This window comes from Xyrauchen texanus, chromosome 8, assembly GCF_025860055.1.
Source record: "Xyrauchen texanus isolate HMW12.3.18 chromosome 8, RBS_HiC_50CHRs, whole genome shotgun sequence".
Classification (NCBI taxonomy): Eukaryota; Metazoa; Chordata; class Actinopteri; order Cypriniformes; family Catostomidae; genus Xyrauchen; species Xyrauchen texanus.
Genome location: NC_068283.1, coordinates 10,153,562 through 10,166,680, shown reverse-complemented (window position 1 = coordinate 10,166,680; position 13,119 = coordinate 10,153,562). Strand labels below are relative to the sequence as shown.

General features: G+C 37.2%; 1 protein-coding gene across 1 annotated transcript; it reads left to right on the top strand.

Annotated features, from left to right (window-relative positions):
• Positions 1 to 1,746: 1,746 nt before the first annotated feature.
• Positions 1,747 to 6,972, top strand: qtrt1 (queuine tRNA-ribosyltransferase 1). Its single transcript, XM_052132804.1, has 9 exons — positions 1,747 to 2,046; positions 2,142 to 2,210; positions 2,574 to 2,712; positions 2,816 to 3,010; positions 4,542 to 4,680; positions 5,841 to 5,916; positions 6,188 to 6,297; positions 6,498 to 6,582; positions 6,670 to 6,972. Exons 1-9 carry the CDS (start codon positions 1,765 to 1,767, stop codon positions 6,820 to 6,822), a joined length of 1,248 nt encoding a protein of 415 aa, XP_051988764.1. The 5' UTR covers positions 1,747 to 1,764; the 3' UTR covers positions 6,823 to 6,972.
• The last annotated feature ends 6,147 nt before the right edge of the window (positions 6,973 to 13,119 follow it).

Genomic DNA, 13,119 nt, shown 5'->3' with positions numbered 1-13,119 from the left:
CTGTGTATTGTAATGGCCAAACTAATTAAAAGAAAATAGTTGACATCGTTTCTGCTTCTGGGTTTTTAAAATTGCTCATTATTAAAATTGCTTTTATTTTATAAACTTGTTAGTTTTATGAAAACACTAAAAATAATAAACACTGGCTCTCAAATTTAACTTAATGGATATATACAGGGATGACAAAAAACTAAATTAATCAAAAATTAGCTTTATTACTACATTTGTTTACAAGTAACTTTATTCAAGTTAAAAAAATAATAAAATCAATAGGATTTACGTAATATACTGTAGAATTTAGCTTTTTTTTTGGTCACTGGCGGCCACCCACTGAAAATGCTCTAGACACGCCCCTGTGCCTAAAACGTTTGCACAGTACTGTATATATATATAGTTGAAGTCAGAAGTTTACATGCACCTTAGCCAAACACATTGAAACTCAGTTTATCACAATTCCTGTCATTTAATTGTAGAAAACCTTCCCTGTCATAGGTCAGTTAGGATCACTACTTTATTTTAAATTTATTGTGAAAAGTCAGAATAATAGTAGAGAGAATTATTTATTTCAGCTTTTATTTCTTTCATCACATTCCCAGTGGGTCAGAAGTTTACATACACTTTGTTAGTATTTGGTAGCATTGCCTTTAAATTGTTTAACTTGTGTCAAATGTTTTGGGAAGCCTTCCACAAGCTTCTCACTATAAGTTGCTGGAATTTTGACCCATTCCTCCAGACAGAACTGGTGTAACCAAGTCAGGTTTGTAGGCCTCCTTGCTCACACATTTTTCAGTTCTGCCCACAAATTTTCTATCAGATTAAGGTCAGGGCTTTGTGACGGCCACTCCATTACCTTGACTTTGTTGTCCTTAAGCCATTTTGCCACAACTTCGGGGTATGCTTGGGGTCATTGTCCATTTGGAGGACCCATTTGCGACCAAGCTTTAACATCCTGGCTGATGTCTTGAGATGTTGCTTCAATATAGTCTCGTAAATGTAATTCATCATGATGCCATTTATTTTGTGAAGTGCACCAGTCCCTCCTGCAGCAAAGCATTCCCACAACAAGATGCTGCTACCCCCATGCTTCACAGCTGCGATGTTGTTCTTCGACTTCCAAGCCTCACGCTTTTTCCTCCAAACATAACGATGGTCATTACGGCCAAACAGTTGCAAACTGTAGTCTGTTTTTTTTTTTTTATTGTGGTTTTGGAGCAGTGGCTTCTTACTTGCTGAGCCGCCTTTCAGGTTATGTCGATATAGGGCTCGTTTTACTGTGGATATAGATACTTGTCTACCCATTTCCTCCAGCATCTTCACAAAGTCTTTTGCTATTATTCATCTCTATGAGACAGAATTCGTCTCCTACATGAGTGGTATGATGGCTGTGTGGTCCCATGGCGTTTATACTTGCATACTATTATTTGTACAGATGAACATGGTACCTTCAGGTTTTGCTATTAAAAAATATTATATTTATCAGAGTATGTGGAGTGTTTTAAAACTCCAACTAGTCTTATTTTCAAAAGCCATTATTTCATTCATTATTCTTAAAAAAATACTTTTGAGTCCTTTTGAGATAATTTTGTGTGTGTAGATATATATATATATATGTGTGTGTGTGTGTGTGTGAAAATTGTGTTTTGCTGATCTTGTGTAGCCTATGTTTTTTTTTTTTTTTTTTCTGATCTGGTTTCGGCTCGAGACGCTTGAGTCACTTCCTGGTGTAGTTCACATGGGCCTCGCGATCCATTAACATTATTCAAAATGGCTGCGCCCTTACCGGATAGCACACATGGGTGTATAGAGAGTATGGGATCAATGAAAGCTGTATCATCCGCTGCTCCTCTTGCCCTTCGCATCGTAGCGGAGTGTCCCGTGAGCAAAGCGCGAGCATGCAGTCTGTCCCTTCCCCACAGTACTGTCAATACCCCGGTGTTCATGCCGGTGGGCACTCAGGGGACCCTGAAAGGAATCACCGTGGACCAACTGGAGGATCTAGACTGTCAGATTTGCCTGGGAAACACGTATCACCTGGGTATGAGACCGGTATGTGTGGAGGAAAACTATAAATACCTACAATTCTTAGTGTTATCTGAATCAATTTGGCTAACTGTTAGTTAACTTGGTATGTGTCAAAACAGGGTCCCGAGTTAATAGCGAAAGCCAATGGATTGCATGGATTTATGAACTGGAAAAGAAACCTTTTAACGGCAAGTAATGTTTCATTGTAAATGTACTAGATGCTACTTGGTAGTTGGTTTTACATGGTTTCTAGCTGGTTGTTTATTATAATGAGCAAGTTTAAGCGGTTGATCAGCTAAAGTTCTTACGAAACTTGTCAAGAAAATGTCATTGTCATGTGTTTAACCCCAAATCATTAATAATAATAAAAAAAATGCATTTAAGAAATGATATTTTTGCAAAGTAAACAAAGCCTACATTGAATGTAGAAAAAGTCAAGGAAATTCATTAAACAAAAAGTGTGGGAACCCATTAGACAGACATGACTTGCATGTTTTTTTCCTGCTCTTGGTTCAACTAAATCTACTTCACTCCCCAACATCTGATTCTAGGACAGCGGTGGCTTCCAGATGGTGTCTCTAGTCGAGTTGTCTGAAGTGACGGAGGAGGGGGTCAAGTTCCGTTCCCCTTATGATGGAAAAGAAATCCTGCTCACCCCTGAGCAATCCATCGCCATACAGAACAGCCTGGGTATGAGTCCTGTTGCAGATCATACAACATCCAGTAACATACAAAAATGCTTAGTCGTGTCTTTATCTCCCCAGTGGATTGTAACTGTCAGCAATATGTGCAGGATCAGACATCATGATGCAGCTGGATGATGTGGTCAGCAGTACAGTGAAAGGGCCACGGGTGGAGGAGGCCATGCACCGTTCTGTGCGCTGGCTGGACCGCTGCATCGCAGCAAACAAGAACCCAGAGCGACAGAACCTGTTCGCCATTATTCAAGGAGGGCTTGATGCAAAACTGCGCAAGGCCTGTTTAGATGGTAAGCACAGAGTGACTTCATGACTGCTTGGCATTACTCACCTAAAGGTTGACTAATGTATCGGTTTTACCGATTAATCGGTGCCGATAGTTGCTTTTTGGGACTATTGGTTATTGTCATCTGGTGAATATTTATATATATATATATATATTGGAAATAAAACACTTAAATTGGTTAATACGAAGTCTGTAATTTTCAAAATAAAAGGCCCTGGTGTATTTATGTCTTGTTTATTGTTAAAAGTCCCGTGTTATGCACAAAATCTTAATTTTACTGGTTATAATTGGGATTTTGGTTGCACTATAAACTGCTTTTTGGATTTTATTAATTTTAGACACTTACAGCCGCAATGTCTGTGCCCGTCATAGTAAGGAAAGACTCATAGAAAATGAATTTTTTAATCATTCTATAAATCAATTTAAAAACTTAAACTTAAACTTTTTTCAATTTAAAAAAAAAAAGAAGTTACAATTATGTGGTTCCAGTAATTTCTGGGTTCAAACCCTGCTTCTCAGGGCTGAAACATACTCTACGCAAGTTTGTGAATGCAGTCGCATCTTGCAACGCATGCTAGATTCCGTCATTGTGTTCTGAAATTTGTCAGACCACAATTCATAATACAATGCAACCATGCCTTGCATTCTCAACGTTGCCACAAGGGGCGCTATAGCAAGTATTAGTTTTAACTTTCCACTTTGAATTTTCTCTTTTAAGTCAACTATTGTCATGACGGAGCAACAGTTTGAAAATTATATTGCTGAGAAAGTAAGTTTTTAAGTTGTGCCATTTTTTTAAGAAAAGGAGGGCAAGTCGAAATTTATTTTTGTTGTAATAAATGTTATGCATCAAATGATGTCGATTGAGCTTAACTTGAACCCATAATATTTTTTAAGTGTAGAAATGGAAGTGCTGAAATGAACCCCCATAAGTGACTGATTTGGAACACTCTAAAATAGTCCGCAACTCTAGCGTCTACAAATAGTGCTCCTAACTCGAAACACTCTGGAGACTAGCCAATGAGAATAATATGTTGCTAAGCTAATGACGCAATACTTGAATAAGCATAAAATACATGGTAATATAGTTTTTAATAACATTAACCTATTTATTAATACTTTTCGGTATTGAATTCATTATAAGTACAGTATATTTCTAATTGTCTTGTTTGCCACTTATTTTGAAATACTTACAGGTATTGTCTCCTTCGTGAAGTATACATAGATGTTTCAAGAATGCTGCCGTAGAATTTGGCCTAAACGTGTTATCTTAGTCATAATTCATAAATCTGCTGCCTCCCTTTTATAACAGCTTTCACTTCGTTAATGTGCCTATAATACCTATGGAGGCAGCTTATTGGGTTTTGCTCCAGCACAGGGTAAAACCTGTCATAGTGACATTAACATGTGAGAATATGGCATGTTTAAATTATTTATATTTATGTGTTCTACTAACGGCACACTTAAAGCATTCAAATTGTTTACCCTACAACTGCCACCATATTAGCATTTTTCTCATTAGTTTCTTCCCTCAGAAATGACAAAGCGTGATGTACCTGGTTTTGCCATTGGTGGTTTGAGTGGTGGAGAGGAGAAGGATGACTTCTGGAAGATGGTGACTCTAAGCACAGACCACCTGCCCAGGGAAAAACCCCGCTACCTCATGGGAGTTGGGTAAACACCACTTAAACGGCACTTAAATTGTGCTTACCTATGTTCCCTCTATGCTGTAAGTGAGTGCAGCCATGCACCTATGATATATACCTTCTGCATAGAACATGGAGTCAAATGTGAGGAAAACGGTAGATATTTTTTTGAATCAGAGCTACACATTTCCATAAATTTTCAGTATGGAACTGAAGTCGACAGAAGTTTGATGCACGTAGAATAGGCAGAAATAATACAAAAAATTAAAAAAACAATAATGACAATTATCTCATCATTTACTCACACTCATGCCCTCCCAGATCTTTATGACTTTCTTTCTTCTGCAGAACACTTTCAGCTTTGCAGGTCTATTCAGTGCAAGAAATGGTGGTCAGAACTCTGAAGCTCCAAAAAGCACATAAAGGCAGCATAAATGTAATCCATAAAACTCCAGTGGTTTAATCCATGTCTTCAGAAGCAATATGATAGATGTGGATTAGAAACAGATAAACAGTTAAGTCCTACTACAAATCTCCACTTTCAATTCCACATTCTTTGTTTTTTGGCTATTCACATTCTTCGTGCATATTGCCACCTACTGGTTGGGCTAGTCAAATGTGGAGATTTATTGCAAAAAGGACTTAAATATTGACCCACACCTATCATATTGCTTCTGAAGATATGGATTTAAACACTGGAGTCTTATGGATTACTTTTATGTGCCTTTATGTGGTTTTAAGAGCTTCAAAGTTCTGGTCACCATTCACTTGCATTGTATGGACCTACAGAGCTGAAATATTCTTCTAAAAATCTTCATTTGTGTTCTGCAGATGAAAGAAAGTCCTACACTTCTGGGATGGAACGAGGGTGAGGAAGTGATGAGGGAATATTCATTTTTGGGTGAACTACCCCTTTAAGAGAGTCTTAAAGAATAAGAATAATTAATTCATTAAAAAAAAAAAGAACCGTTCTGCATTCGATGTTTTATAAAATGTCATCGTAAAGAATCGTGAACAATGCACAAGTCATGCACAGGGTGTTTCTGCTCAGGTGGATGAAGGTTCTGTCCAATATAAATAGTTTGTGCTCTGCATGAACAAGAATTAGAGGGAACATTGGCTTGTACATGTTTGATTGGACATTTTTTGGTCCGTATTTGTTGTTGATTGTCTCTTTGTGTGTTTTAGCTACGCACTAGACCTGGTGGTTTGTGTTGCCTTGGGTTGTGATATGTTTGACTGTGTTTTCCCAACTCGAACAGCTGTAAGTGATGGATTTCTCTTGATATCGCCCTCTAATTTGACCTGCAGCTGTTGTTACTGTATTCTACCAATTTTTCAAATATCAGCCCTTATATCTCCTAAAAAGCTAAGTTTTAGCAATTCTGCACCATTTTGGCCTGTCAATATAAACCTATAGTGTTTTAAGAATACTAAGACTGTTAGAAACTGTCCCTGGATAACTCCATTGAAGCTTGCTTTAATCTCATCAGTATTATGTTACATTTAATAAGGTTCATTTTGGGCTGTTTCAGAGATTTGGCTCTGCTTTGGTTCCCTGGGGATCTCTGCAGCTCAAACAGAAACAGTATGCTAAAGACTTCCAGTCGATTGATCCGGACTGCCACTGTCCCACCTGCAGGAGGTACAGCATCTGTCTGGCAATTTAGAGGCTAAACTGTTGGTTCAACATTAGGGTTGGGAATAAAAAGTAATCAATGATCAATAGTCATTTTGTTCTTGTTGATCCAGAAAAATCTCTTATTTGAGCCAGCAACGTATCACTAACAGAATCTCTCCACTTCTAAAGATGCCATTCCTTTTTCCCCCCATTGAATATAACAGACACAGTCGGGCTTACCTCCACGCCCTGTTCAAGAGCGACACTGCAGCCATGCATCACATCACCATCCATAACATCTCCTACCAGGTAATTATCACAAGTTTACTTCATGTTGTTTATTATTTTTATTGTCATCACTTCATTTCGTCCTGACCACACTGTATCTTTCTTTAGCTCAACCTCATGCGTTCAGTGCGTCAGAGCATCATAGAGAAGAAGTTTCCAGAGTTTGTGAAAGCGTTCATGAAGAGGTTGTTCCCATCGAGTGAGCAGTACCCCAGCTGGGCTGTACAGGCGCTACAATCCGTAAACATCAAGGTCAACTAAGTGGGAAGAAGGAATACTGTGAATTTAGCATTTTAAAAGGACATGCTGTTTTTTTTCTTTTTTACAGGATTCATTGTTTTGTGTTTCTTTTTTATATAGTTTTTAATACTGTAACTGTTTTGAACAAAATATGTGAATATGTGAAAAATCCCTGTGCTGTAAATAAAATCTAATATTCAAAAAGTTGAACTCTTTTTCACCAACATTGTTATATTTCATTGTTGAAGTTATTTGTATTGAAAAAATACATTCTAAAGAAGTTAGTCATTTTGTCTGTCTGTCTCTATCTCCTTCAGTCCATCAACCAATCTGTGTCTGTTTGTCTGTCCCGCTATGTATCTGTTTGTCTATCTGTCTGTCTGTCTGTCTATCTCCTTCAGTCCATCAATCAATCTGTGTCTGTCTGTCTGTCTCGCTATGTATCTGTTTTTCTATCTGTCTGTCTGTCAGTCTATCTCCTTCAATTCATCAATCAATCTGTGTCTGTCTGTCTGTCTGTCTCGCTATGTATCTGTTTGTCTGTCTATCTCCTTCAATCCATCAACCAATCTGTGTCTGTATCTTTCTGTCTGTCTCGCTATGTATCTGTTTGTCTATCTGTCTGTCTGTCTATCTCCTTCAATCCATCAATCAATCTGTGTCTGTCTGTCTCACTATGTATCTGTTTGTCTGTCTGTCTATCTCCTTCAATCCATCAATCAATCTGTGTCTGTCTGTCTCGCTATGTATCTGTTTGTCTATCTGTCTGTCTGTCTGTCTGTCTATCTCCTTCAATCCATCAACCAATCTGTGTCTGTCTGTCCGTATCTTTGTCTGTCTCGCTATGTATCTGTTTATCTGTCTGTCTGTAACTTTCTGTCTGTCTCGCTATGTATCTGTTTGTCTATCTTTCTGTCTGTAACTTTCTGTCTGTCTCGCTATGTATCTGTTTGTCTATCGGTCTGTATATCTGTCTGTCTATCTCCTTCAATCCATCAACCAATCTGTGTCTGTCTGTCTGTAACTTTCTGTCTGTCTCGCTATGTATCTGTTTGTCTGTCTGTCTGTAACTTTCTGTCTGTCTCGCTATGTATCTGTTTGTCTATCTGTCTGTCTGTCTGTAACTTTCTGTCTGTCTCGCTGTGTATCTGTCTGTCTATCTCCTTCAATCCATCAACCAATCTGTGTCTGTCTGTCTGTAACTTTCTGTCTGTCTCGCTATGTATCTGTTTGTCTATCGGTCTGTATATCTGTCTGTCTATCTCCTTCAATCCATCAACCAATCTGTGTCTGTCTGTCCGTATCTTTCTGTCTGTCTCGCTATGTATCTGTTTATCTGTCTGTCTGTAACTTTCTGTCTGTCTCGCTGTGTATCTGTTTGTCTATCGGTCTGTATATCTGTCTGTCTATCTCCTTCAATCCATCAACCAATCTGTGTCTGTCTGTCTGTAACTTTCTGTCTGTCTCGCTATGTATCTGTTTGTCTATCGGTCTGTATATCTGTCTGTCTATCTCCTTCAATCCATCAACCAATCTGTGTCTGTCTGTCTGTCTGGAACTTTCTGTCTGTCTTGCTATGTATCTGTTTGTCTATCTGACTGTATATCTGTCTGTCTGTCTCCTTCAATCCATCAACCAATCTGTGTCTGTCTATCTGTAAATAACTTTCTTTCTGTCGTTCTATCTGTATATTTGTTTCTCTCTATCTGTTTGTCTGTCTGTATCTTTCTGTCTATCTCATTCAATCCATCAATCAATCTGTCTGTTTGTCTGTCTATCTGTATATTTGTTTCTCTCTATCTGTTTGTCTGTCTATCTATCTGTAACTGTCTGTATATTTGTCTGTCTCTCTGTTTGTCTGTCTATATTTATCCATCTGTATGTTTGTCTGTCTCTATGTGTCTGTATCTCTGTCTATGTGTCTGTCTGTAACTATCCGTTTATATGTATTTCACTCTACATATCTGTTTGTCTTTCTGTATCTACAGTATTTGTTCATATATCTGTCTATCTGTCATACTACTTGTACATACAATACTAAATCAGAGAACAGAAATGCTGGAAAAGTAAAAGAAGAAGAGCCTAAATGTATGGAATGATATTCCGGACATTATTCAAAAGGAATTGCAAATTGTATTTGCAATTGCGTTTTCAATTTGTGGACGCATAAAATGTGACATAATCCAAACGCAATTGCAAATCGCGCATTACCGTTTGCATTTTCGTTTAAGCGAACGCACAGTGACTGCCAGATTTCAAATGGAAAAGCAAAGTCCGTTTGCAACTGTGTTTCCCATATCTTATGAGTTTTGGCCCTGTCATATTTAAATAGCAATTTCAATTACCATGTCTGCTTTTTCACTTTCTCAGCGTCGCGTATGTAGCCAGCCAAAACTCAAATGGAATACTATTTTTTTTTTTATTGCAATATTAACAAACAGAACAAGACGATACATACAAGAAATATAAACAATCTTTCAAAACAAAAGAGAAATTATGGTTCAGAATACATTAAGAGAGGAAATGTGAAAGAAATTTAAATATATTCAACAATAGTCTAAAAAGAAAAGAGAGTAAGAGAAGAAAGAAAAAAAAAGAAGAGAGAATATTAAACATGGCACTAATTCTGGATGTTTTCATTGCTTTCTTGTTAACAGAAGTTGAAATTGTATTTAAATACATCTTCAATTCTTCTTTGAAAAAGCTAAAGTGGGGTTTACTTTTCATATATTTACATTTATGGATATGAAACTTTCCAATATATAAAAGAAGGTTTATACAAAAACATGCATTAATTAGATTCTTGTCTTTAACATAAAATCCAAAAAGAATGTGTCTATATGATAAAGAAAAGTTACATAAAACCTTTTGGACAATCAGAGCATCAATATTGTTCCAGAAAGACCGAGTAAAAAGACATTCCCAAAACAAATGATCAAGCGGTTTCAGAGGAGGCTTCACAAAAAGAGCAGGAAGTATCAATATCATTTCTAAATTTCTTTAAAAAAGTATTTAACTGGATAAAATCTATGAATAATTTTATAGGATATTTCTTTAACTTTATTAGTTAGAAAGAATTTCTGAGGATGTGACCAAACATATGACCATTTAATATCATCAAAAAGGTTATTATTCTGATAAGAAATGGAGGAAGGAATTGAAGTAACAGGGTCCAAAAATAATGACCTAATTTTATAATTGGATTTATGTATTGAAAAACAAATAGAACCAACCACAGTAGATTCAGGGCTAGGGGGAGAAACAGAAGTCACTGTAGCACTATTATTGTTTCTAAACAGCATACAGATTTCCAAAGAGATGGCCTTGAAAACTATATTAAATTCTTTACTAGATACTGGGAATTGGTATCCTGAAACAAAATCGGAATAATTAAATAAATTATCAAATAGCTGGTTTACTAATATCACCCCATTATTGAACCAGTTTTCAAGAAATAAAGATTTCCTCTTATGAAGAATATTACAGTTGTTCCAAATTAAAAAATTGTGTGGCGAGAAATTATGCTTGTAAATAAGTTTCCAAGCCATAAGCATCTGCTGATGATAATTGGAAAGTTTGACAGGAAGTTTACTAATTGAATAATTGCACATTAAAAGAAAATGTATACCTCCTAATTGAGAAAAAATATATCTTGGGATTATACTCCAAATAGAAGATTGATTGTGAAGGAAACGTTTAAGCCAATTAATTTTTAAGGTATTGTTAAGAGAATCAAAATCAATGAAATTTAAGCCACCTTTATTATAAGAATTCAAAATAACTGATTTTCTAATACTCAAATGGAATACTAATTCCCTTAGTATTTCCATTTCCGATGCCTTACACGGAAACCTGTCAATCAGGGTCAAGGGTGGGATTATGCTATGGGGGCGTGTTTGTCTTGGGAAGTGACGTCACTCACAGTCGACGGTCAAGAGGTGATGCCCTGAACAGATGCCAGTTTATCAAATCAAATCAAATCACTTCATTGTCACACTACCATGTACACAAGTGCAACAGTAGGTGAAATTCTTGTGTGCAGTTCCGAGCAACATAGCAGTCATGACAGTGACGAGACATATACCAATTACAATAAACAACATACTTACACAACACAATTTACATATCAAATGTACACATACTTACACAACACAATAATTATATACAATGTACAGTAAACAATACACACAATATACAATACAATAAGTAGGAGTATATGAAATATATATATATATATGAAGTAGTATATTGAGGAGAATATGTTGACAGTCCAGTGTGAGATTATAGATGAATAAAGTGCAGTGCTAATTATTGATCCTGATAGACTGTGAGTGACGTCACTTCCCAAGACAAACACGCCCCATAGCATAATCCCACCCTTGACCCTGATTGACAGGTTTCTGTGTAAGGCATCAATGGAAATACTAAGGGAATTAGTATTCCATTTGAGTTTTGGCTGGCTACATACGCGACGCTGAGAAAGTGAAAAAGCAGACGTGGTAATTGAAATTGCTATTTAAATATGACAGGGCCAAAACTCCTAAGATATGGGAAACACAGTTGCAAAGCGGACTTTGCTTTTCCATTTGAAATCTGGCAGTCACTGTGCGTTCAGCTTAAACGAAAATGCAAACGGTAATGCGCGATTTGCAATTGCGTTTGGATTATGTCACATTTTATGCGTCCACAAATTGAAAACGCAATTGCAAATACAATTTGCAATTCCTTTTGAATAATGTCCGGAATATCATTCCATATAAATGGGCTTGTACCTCCCCTCAAATCAAAAATAAATTAGGTTTTCAAATTGCCTACAGAAATAAAGTGTTGGTTAAATTGCACAGCCTTTAACAGAATGTTCTTGTAATATGCTTTCAGTGCGCTTTCTGCAGCATCGAAAAAGCCAGGATGAGATTTGGCTGTTAAAAGCCAGCAGAGAACTGTATATGTTGAGTTTGATATTGAGCCTCCCTTTAACTTGACCTGAGAAGATATATCAGGCCGCCACTAGGGGGCAGAGCGCTTCAAATCTCATCCGGATAATTGCCATGCATGAGGGGCTGCTGAATCCGTGTATCACTCGCTCATTTCATATTCAATAAGCAATTAAAAATCGGAAAAACGAAAAACAACATGTTATTTCTTTATTTGTTTTCAAAACCAATATTAAAAAACAAATAATGACGTGTTAATCGTAAATTCGATTAATTCTCAAGTTAAAAATAGGACAGGGAAAAACAGCCGGGACACTGTGTGTTTTGATTATTTGATTTCACTAATATATGAGACCGAATAAAAGTTGTATTCTGTCTCACAGCATTGAGAAAGACGACGGTGCAGTTTGGCCAAGAGTGATACGGATTCAGCAGCACTGGAGATTGGGGTTTGTTCCAAGAGAGAAACTGAATGTGACAACAGAATTGATTTGACTTCAGCGTGGAATTTTCACTTCTTTGATTTTGATGACTTTTATGCTAAATGCATACATGTTCCCTCCCCATAGTGAATAAAACCATGTCAAACGCTGCAACAGGTGGTCCTGTGGCGCTGTTGCCTTCACGTGGCAATGCATCTGCACATTTCACGGGGCTTATTTAAAATATGAGAAGACTGACAGTCAATCCGCTTATTTCCCGGTGACTATTTGCAAAATTATCCCCTTCCCGTTTAATTAAGGGCAACAGCAATTCAGTGAGCTATATTTGGTAAAGCTGGCGTGAAATGGATCATTTATGGCAGTGATTGGACGATTTTTTTATATGTCCTACTACAATATTGATTTAAAAAAACATTATCTTTGATTGACAAATAAGGTTTGATTCACATACCAATAATGTTAAAAAGGGAACAATACCGAGTTTAAGGAAGTGCATGGATTTTTCGCACCCTACCCAGCAAACGAAACGACTGCAAGATGTATCACATAAGAGCTTGTCCACCCCTCAGAAGTGTTACATTACCAACACTCTTCAAATCAACACAGGACAGTCAGTGCTGAATAAGGCACAACTGCAGCAGTACCTGTCAACTATTACAGCTGATTGGAAACAGAAGCAGTGTGCTTCCCTCAGCAATGAAGCAGGGTGTCCAGACGGTGTGTTTCGTGTCCGTGTTGTTTTGAGAGAAGACCGTTTGTGCTTTCGGGGAGGCACCAGTTGCACAGTGAGAGCGGATCTGTCTCGCGCGCTCACAGTGATGACACTTTTTATATGTGCGCGACCTGATACAATCACATCGGAGGGATCAACTAGGGTTGAAGACGCTTTTTAATATTCATCCCGTGTTGATTTGTGCTCGTTTAAGGGCTCTGTGGTGACA